Source organism: Amphimedon queenslandica, unplaced genomic scaffold, assembly GCF_000090795.2.
Source record: "Amphimedon queenslandica unplaced genomic scaffold, v1.1 AMPQUscaffold_13137, whole genome shotgun sequence".
Taxonomy (NCBI): Eukaryota; Metazoa; Porifera; class Demospongiae; order Haplosclerida; family Niphatidae; genus Amphimedon; species Amphimedon queenslandica.
In genome coordinates this window covers 17584-26515 of record NW_003546627.1, presented here as the reverse complement: position 1 = coordinate 26515, position 8932 = coordinate 17584, and the positions used below count along the sequence as shown (strand labels likewise).

At 35.3% G+C, this 8932-nt stretch overlaps 1 protein-coding gene across 1 annotated transcript; it reads right to left on the bottom strand.

Moving 5' to 3' along the window:
* Positions 1–6053: 6053 nt before the first annotated feature.
* LOC109584997 (uncharacterized) lies at positions 6054–7913 on the bottom strand. The gene is made up of 7 exons (XM_020000914.1): positions 7582–7913; positions 7451–7516; positions 7063–7241; positions 6860–7012; positions 6623–6809; positions 6505–6570; positions 6054–6454 (listed from the first exon to the last, which is right to left on the bottom strand). Exons 2-7 carry the CDS (start codon positions 7488–7490, stop codon positions 6084–6086), a joined length of 996 nt encoding a protein of 331 aa, XP_019856473.1. The 5' UTR covers positions 7491–7516; positions 7582–7913; the 3' UTR covers positions 6054–6083.
* Positions 7914–8932: the final 1019 nt, after the last annotated feature.

The following is an 8932-nucleotide window of genomic DNA, read 5'->3' as shown; positions in this document are numbered from 1 at the left end:
AAGCATCAATAATAGGCTTGAAATGATTCCAATTTTTCTTTAAAAGTTTTAAATTTGAAAGATACTTCTCATAAAAAGGATTAAGTAAAAGGAACAGTGTGTATGGTATGACAAAGAAAACAGACACCAATAGAGCAAATCCAAATAGTCCAGCATGCTTCCCTTTAGCATATTCAACATTAGGATCCTTATACCATAAACTAACTGATCTTACTGACTCATTGGTACAGTGAAGAGTTACCTCACGCTTGTGTAGTACAATAACAAGAGTACGTACTAGTTTAGTGTATGAGAGAAGGAAGAGTGTAGATAGAACAGGAACAGCATGAGACCCCATCAGCCTTGATATCTTACCATATCTCCTACACAATTGTATAATGATAATGATAATGATCCACAGGTAGAGAGGGAAAGCAAACTGGAGCCATTGTTTAGCATAACTGTCCATACCATTGTAAAAACATATCTCAAACCCAAAGTCTAAGTTAATCCACGATATCACTTGATTTAAGACTGGTAATGGTCCTTTCCTTGAAAAGACTGGCTCGTATAACTTGACAATGTTAGCATAGAACAATAGACCATTGAGTGTACCCACTGATACTGTTAAATTGAGAGCAATGAGTAGAACCACAAGTAGTACACCCATCACTGCAAACAGAGCAATCCAACCTATCATCATGTAATTATTATGACACTGTCCACACTTGTTTGATCCCATTAGTAGACTGCGTCCCTCTGTACATGATCCACACATTCTGTGTCCTCTATTATCCACACATTGAGTATGAGTGTGATTGAACTGAAAGGTAACAGGATTAGGAGAACAATAGAGGAGACAGTCCTCATTGATAATGCATGCATTAGGATTGGTTTCATTAGCATTGAAAGGTGTACTGGTATGATATGTTCCAATCCAGAGTAGACCATTGTGTGTAATGTCTAGAGTATTTATATCACATGTCACATTCTCTCTTGAAACACTGCAATCACAAAGACCTGAACTGTTTACACTGAAACCAATAGGACACTGTTGAAAAATAAATGAAATACTATATTGTGTTTCGAAGATAAAATAAAATGTATTAGAAGTGACATCGAGTGTAACATTATGTTCTCCATAGTGGTTGATGTATTTTGGTGTGTACTCAATCAGTGAACAATTATTAATATATTTGTCTATCACTATTGTTCCATTAATTTCTATTGTTATTCTCCCATCTGTAAGACTATATGAGTTTGAATCAGAACTACGTCCAAATAAAGCAAAATTATATTTCAGTGGTTGACCTGGAAAAACACTTTGTTGCTCATCATCATACCATATTGGTGTGGTTTCATTACTGTCAGGATCACAAGGAGCATATTCTCTTGGATCACTTGATGTTGAAGGATTTTTTGAGTTAAATAATTCATCAAAATCAGGATATATTCGCCCATATATATCATTTCCAGCTACTCCGGCAGTATTATCTTTTAATGTAAGAGGTACCCGAGACACTTGTATAAATCCACACCCTGCACTCTCATCAATATAAATTCCTCCTCCTTTATAAGTTGCATGATTATCAATAAACTCCAAGTTAGCTGATGGTGATAGGGCCACAATAGATGAACTATTTATTGCCATTCCTCCTCCAACTACTCCAGTATTATTCTTAAATACTAATCTATTTTCTACAGTAACTACTGAGGATGCAATGAACAGTCCTGTTGATAGACTATTTGCAACAGTAACATTATTAAGAAGTACAGAATTACACCTGATAATCACATTTTCCTTGCTTCCAACAAGTTCAGTATCTATAACACTGATATGAGCTGATGCTGATAAGCGTCCATCAATTGCTAAACCATACTCATCATTGTCACGTATTGAACATGACTTAACAGTAATATCAATACGATGATTACTTAATTGAAAATAATTTCTACTTATATTAAAATATATTCCTTTAATATTGATGTGAAATAGGAAGTTTTCAATTAAAATAGTCGATCGTGATTCAACACCTTTTATATTACAATATTTTGATTGCTGTGAATGCATGCCAATATTAATGGGTAATCCAAACCTTGAATTAGATACTGATGAATTGGTAATATACAGAGAAAAAAGAGATTCACTGAAAGTACTATAACTTTCTGTGCTGATTTTGACATTATCTATAATAACTGATATGTTATATGAGGTACCATGTTTCATATCAAACAATAATAACGACCCCCAAAAGTAGTCTTGAGCCATAATAACATTAGTCAGTGTTAATGAGTAATGGTGTAATTCATTGTAACACACTGGAGGTGGATAATAACGAATGAGTAGATTTACACTATCAAAAACTGAAGATGTTATCTTACTGTCAAAGACATTCATAAAACCCAAACTCTGACGTTGGCTTTTAAAAATAGAACCAGTAATTGTGATGTTACTTGAATATATAAATTGTATGTTGCATTGTTGGAATAACATGTTACTAAAACTGACATGATTGCTGGTATTGATTGCTATAGACCCAGATGAGCAGTGAATAGTAGAAGACTGGTCCAGTCCATGTAGAGTTATATTCTGTACTGAGTCCACTGTGACAGTAAAGTTAATGACACTAGTTCCAATGAAGTAGAAGGTGGTTTTACTGTATTGAGACATATTCCCAGCATACACTGATAAAGGATTACAAGGTGACTGAGTAACTGAACTGCAGTCATCAGACACATAATACTGACCGGAGGAGACACTGCAGGAGCTACTGAAGAATAAGAGAACAACCACTAACAGGAGAGACATAGCTACTGTCTGTACTGACTATAGCACAATTAATCAGTGTGAAATGAGACTTAGCTAAACCCACAAATATTGGGAAGGTGTCATATTCACCTAAAGTAATTTACTGTGGTGAGTGGTTAGTATATAATTAGACCACTAGTAGACCTAGTAGTGCTAGCGCTCATTATTATAAATTAAGTAAAGACGACTATACACCATACAGGCAATTCTATTGCAGGCAATCTGCGGTTACTTTGATGTTGTACATAGGTGTAGGAAGCTATTGAAAAGTGGGGGGGAGGCACCGCACACAGTTGACAATGATACATGCAATTTCTCACATTAAAATTTAAATATTTCTTTCTAACTTGAATTAGTTCAGCTGGTAGCTAACCATGCATTTAAGGGAAATTAAAATTGACTTGAATGACTTGGTGCATTATCATTATGAAGTGCTTATTGGTATATATGCTTTAAGTTGAAATGGTGTAATCTTCAAAAAAAGCCAGTGAACTAAAAGTGGAGGCATAGCCCCCATGTCAATAAAAGTGGGGGGGGGCAGCTGTCCCCCTGCCCCCCTATTCCTATGCCCCTGTTGTAAGCAATGTGTTGCCTAGAATAGAACATGTTTTTATTCTAGGCAACAGTGTTGCCTGAAGATCAAAGTAACCACAGATTGCCTGGTGTATAGGGACCTTAATGGATCGATGTTATTGCATTATTGACAAAACTTATATATATATATATTGGGACACTTTTTTGCAATCATAGGCTCAACTCAGTTTCTCATGTACTGTTATGAGTACTGTACATTAGTGCATCATGTGAGCCACTCATCATCCTCCAAATATGGAAATATTATAGTTGTGATAGTTCAATTTGTCATTAAATAATAACTTTTGTTATACACTCACAATACACAAAATGTACAATAGAACAGCTGACATTGAGGGATTAGTGCATTTTGTTACAGTCAGTATATGCATACAGTGTCTATCTGTATGTCAGTGGTCCATTGATTTAAAGAGTACACTCTTGTTACAGAGATACTTGATGACATGTAGTGAGTACTTTACACAATGCTGCATGTTGAGCTGCCCACATTGTAAACAATATGATCCGTCAACACTATTAACCTAAAGGATGACAGAGGGATTACATTGTCTAGATATGATTTTTATGTATTATGACAGACACTGCTGAGAGGTTTTAACATAGTGTATGGAAGTATAACAAAGACATGATGAGACAGAGGCATCGTGAAGACTGATAAGTGTAATGTACAGGGTTTCCCACAGGATCTGGCATACCGTATAGCTAAAAAATTTGGAGTGCTAAAATTTGGCAAATTGACTCTAAAAGAGGTTTAGAGGCTAAAATTTTCGCGAAATTTAACTCTGTGTATGCTTCTATGGAGCCTTATCAAATTGAAGACTAAAAATTTGGCGAATGGACCTCAATTCACCAAATTCGCCAAAGTTCTACTCCACCAAACTTTCTAGCTATACGGTAGTGCTTCTTGTCAGCAAATTTGTATGCTCATGTTCAGCCAAATTTCACCAAAAATGAAAAGGAGAGAATTCTTCAATTTTATATTTTTCCCTGATACATACACATTCCTATATTGAGCATAAAGTTTGAGCTCATTTCAATCAAATTTGAATTTTTTAGGAATTTTTAAAATTGCTCAAAAATCAGATCAAAGCCCCCATACTGAATTTGGTCAAATTTCACCAAAATTGAGAGAATTCTTCATTTACTGTACATTTTTCCTATGCATGTACATGTAGTGTATTATAGCATAGATATTATACACGGAACAGGATTGGAAACAGGATCACGTGAGCGCATTATGCATCGAAACCAACCTAGTTTTCCGGGAACTAGTTAATTCGTGGTTATTAAGAGTGAAATTTGAATTCCGTAATGGAGATGAATGGAGATTGTTAAAAAATACTTTGTGGGACTTTCTAGGCTATACCCGGCGGTTTTATGACAAGGTATCTAGTTCTATAGCTACTTCTTAACATCCTACAGTGGACTAAGACGTTTTTTATGGTGCGCATCTGTTAGTTTGAGAGTAATGGCATCCTGGCTTAAGATCCCTTTGTTTTAGCACGCCATAACTTTTTGAAACATAGATATAAGCACTAATAGATGCCTTATTCCACTAAAGACCCTTGAGAGGTAGCTATAAAGGCTCCTACTAGCCTGCTTTGTCGTCCGATGTAGTTGCTAGAGTCCCACAAACTTTCTCCATTCATCTCCATTACGGTCACCAGTTCCCGGCAAACTAGGTTGGTTTCGATGCATAATGTGCTCACGTGATCCTGTTTCCAATCCTGTTCCGTGTATAATATCTATGCTTTGACCTACTGTATACTAAGATATTTTCGCATCGCTAAAATTTTTTTTTTCTTTTGCGAATTTTGCATTTGTAAGATTTCACGAAATAATATTTTCACAAATAGCTTGTAAACTCCACCACATGGCAATGTAAATTCAGAATTTCACGATTTTTATTTTCGCGAGGGAGCAAAAAAACGCAAAATCCGCAAAAATTTGGCTACTCGAAAATTTCCCAGTATACAGTAATTAAAAAATAATATTTGTAAAAAAATCCAAAATTGATCAAAAATGGCTCAAACTTCTGTGCAACATAAGAACAGACATGTATACACATGACATGCTTAATAATTCAATTAGTTATAATAATGTATATCCTCCTTAAATAACTCTACATTTACCTGACCCCAGTCATCCCAATGCTGATCCAGGGTATTAGACTCATCAGTTCCTTAGGCTCCATGTCCCCCGGCCTAGTCTCACTAGCCAGACCATTCCCCAGCTACCACCCAATGACTGTAGGCTGGTCTGACTACTAGTGGCTAATGAGACTTACCAACCCTCAGCCCCTTCAACTCCATTAGGTTCACCTCTATAATGAATCTTATTGCTGGGAGCAAAAACTTTTAAATAAACATGCATTCATTAACTAATTATAGTTATAATAATGTATATCCTCCTTAATTAATTCTACATTTACCTGTCCTCAGTAATCACAATGGCGGGTCCAGGGTATTAGTTCCTTAATGCTGTTTTTTTCTCGGTTTTGTTGCACTTTTCCTCCATTTTATTGATTAAAATTTATGAGCCACACCTACTTGATTGAAATGGTTAATTTAGTATTTCAAAAATGAAAGAGTTAGAGTGAAAGGAAAGAACCAGAAGAGTGGAACATTACATGATAAATACAACATTTTAAAATAGAATAACATTAGCTAAAATTAAAATCATTATTAAAGTGCAACATCATTCATCTTTTAGTTCTAACTCTTTTCACAGACTGTTCAAACTGAAGTGTACCCTCAAGAGCTGTTGTCCATTTTTCCCTCAAGAGATTAGCAGCAAATTCTATTGGTCCCCCAACACTAGACAGAGCCTCTAGATACTTCATACAATGCTTCTCGAGGTCAGACTTAGAGTCAAATAAATCCATCATAGCTAGGAAACTTGAGGCTATGGCATCATAAGTTGGTGACTTTTGAACCTGCTCAGCAATAATTTTAGCCTCAAATAGTTTGTTCGCAATTTCTTTCAGAGAGCTCTCCAAAATTTTGGCAAAACTTGAATAATTCTCATTCATAACTTGCTTGATCTTTTGTTTAGCTGTTTTAATATCAAAACCTACAATACCAATAGTCAATAGTTAGTCATGACATGTTGTGTGCATGTACCTCCTTCTCTTCTTCTTTTAGTTGGCGTTGGTGTAGTTTCATTACTGCCACTACTGCTAGGAGCAGCTATAACAGATATATTGTACATAACATACATTGGATGAATAACTTATTGTACCTGCAATAGGATGAGCTGTTCTTCGTGATCTGTGAATATAAAATGAAACAGGATCAGCCACACCCTCTACTGGTACAGAGTAGTGTAATGTAGGAACAGCATTAGGTGATGAATAGATTGATATCAGACAAGACGGAGGAAGAGAATAATCTTTGTCACCAAAATTGTAAATGTTCCTTTGATGCAGCTATAGTGTTAAAAATAACTTGAGGATACAGTTAATTTTTATTGTTTTACTCTGCAAGGTTCTATGTGAGGTTCAATAGTCCATCCTTTACAAGACTTCTTCTGTCGAGTACCAAACTTCAATTCAATAAAACCATCAGGAGATGCAATACGAAAGTATTTATGAGGTCCCATTTCAGCTTCAGAATGCTTTCTTTCAATATACTACATACGTACATACCAGTAAATATATTTCAAGTAACAAACATTCTTACCTCAACAAGAGCATTCAAATTCTTAGCTGTAGTGAATGTCACCTGATCCTCTACACCTTTCTCTTCATAATAAATCAGACCAGCATATGTCACAGCTTTCAATATTTCTTTAGGTATACTTCCAGTACTAGCTGATTCTTGCTGTTGAGACACTGGATCCTGAGGCAAAGCATCATTACCTGCATAGTAAATACAGTATTATTCATCACTTAGCAATTTATGGATTGCTACATGTAGACATATAAAGTGAGAAAAATTGGCAGAATTTATTTTAGCAATTGGCAATTTTATGCTGAACATGCTCAACGACACGTGGCAGTAAATTTGCTGTAAATTTACTGATATTATACACTACACAAATTCCATGCTATGACAAACTAAAATTTACCTCCTGCAGAGCTAAATGATAATGAGTTTCTTGTTCTCATACTGGGCCCAGGTTCTGATAATGGATCTACATGTATGACAGTTCATTTACATTACAAATAAATATAAGCATAATCATGCATGATTACTAACCAGCTAAATTAGATGAAACTTCTGATGAAGAACCTGTACTACCTCCTCCATCACAGCCACAAATAGATACAAGACAAAAATCTTTACGCTCAATGAATCCATACCCACCACTAGAGCTAAACTCTCCTCCTTCCACAAATTTGAACAGGTAAGGAAGACTGGGTGTGTCGACTGGAGCTATAGCAAACTTTAAGTATTGTGCAAGATCTGGTCGTCCTCTTAAATCAACGCAGTGCTGTATCTCTAACTTGAGTCGTTTGAGGAGAGGCTTTGAGAGTGATACTGCATACACAGCACTCACTAGGACAGTATTAGGAGGAAACTGGAACTGTCCTCCTACAAGAGCAACCACTGCTGCTTCTATTGTCTCAGAGGACAATAGGCTTCCTTCTTGTACTCCAATCCTTAGACCATATTTCTCCCAATTCATCAGTTGAGGTTTGTCTCCTTGAATTAAGAACAGCTTCTTCTCTGCTACCTGGACATCACTCAGACATTCCAAATTATCTGTGAAACATATGTAATTATAAAAGAAAATACCATGCAGCGGAAAATTTTTGTGGCCCAATATATTTTGCGGATTTCGTGCTTTTTTCAAAATTCACAAAAATAAAATCCAAGAAAATCAATTTAATACAATTCAAAATGGCCAAAAAGTAGAAAATCAAGAAAAAGTAAAGGCACAAATTTGATTTTGGACAGATCTGTAAAAGTTTTGGGCCACAAAAATTTGAGCTATACATTGTATTTAAACTTACCCATTGAGGGGATCATGTAGTTAAATTGCACTCCAACAGAATTAGTTCCTTTGATGCTAAATTGATCATGCTCAGTTAGAGTGAAATCTATCTTCTCTTTCTTTACAATCACTTGATCTTCTACACAAAATGGTAATGTGAATTTGTGAAATATCAAGTATTAATTCATGATATACTAAACAACTCATAAAAAGGTTAACATGATGATATGATGCATTAAAAACAGCATCTTCAGCAGCTGACCTAAATAAATCTGTTTCTCTTTAGTATCCTGATCCTCCAGTTCAATGACTTTAGCTCCATACACTGGAACTACATAAATAGAATAATTGATTTGGCTCATGAAAGTTAATACATTGTGTACATGTAACCATGATCTAATAATATACTTACTTTTAGTGACTGGCACTAACTGCTTCTCAATTTCTTGTAGTTGTATTTCAAGTCTTTGAATCATTTCATCTTTTTCTATAAGAGCAGCAGCAGTAGAAACTAAAAATATATTTGATAACTATTAGCAATGTACATGTACTAGTGTTGTTTTAGTTAACTAAAACTAAAACTAATAATACTTTTAGTTGGGCCTTGTTGAC

Excerpts from the sequence above, each read along its gene's own strand:
- LOC109584997 (XM_020000914.1), bottom strand. The coding sequence starts at position 7,490 with ATGAGAACAAGAAACTCATTATCATTTAGCTCTGCAGGAG. Across the intron at positions 6,810-6,859 it reads CTCACATAGAACCTTGCAGA|CTGCATCAAAGGAACATTTA; the intron begins GTAAAACAATAA and ends TTAACACTATAG. Across the intron at positions 6,455-6,504 it reads TAAAAGAAGAAGAGAAGGAG|GTTTTGATATTAAAACAGCT; the intron begins GTACATGCACAC and ends TTGGTATTGTAG.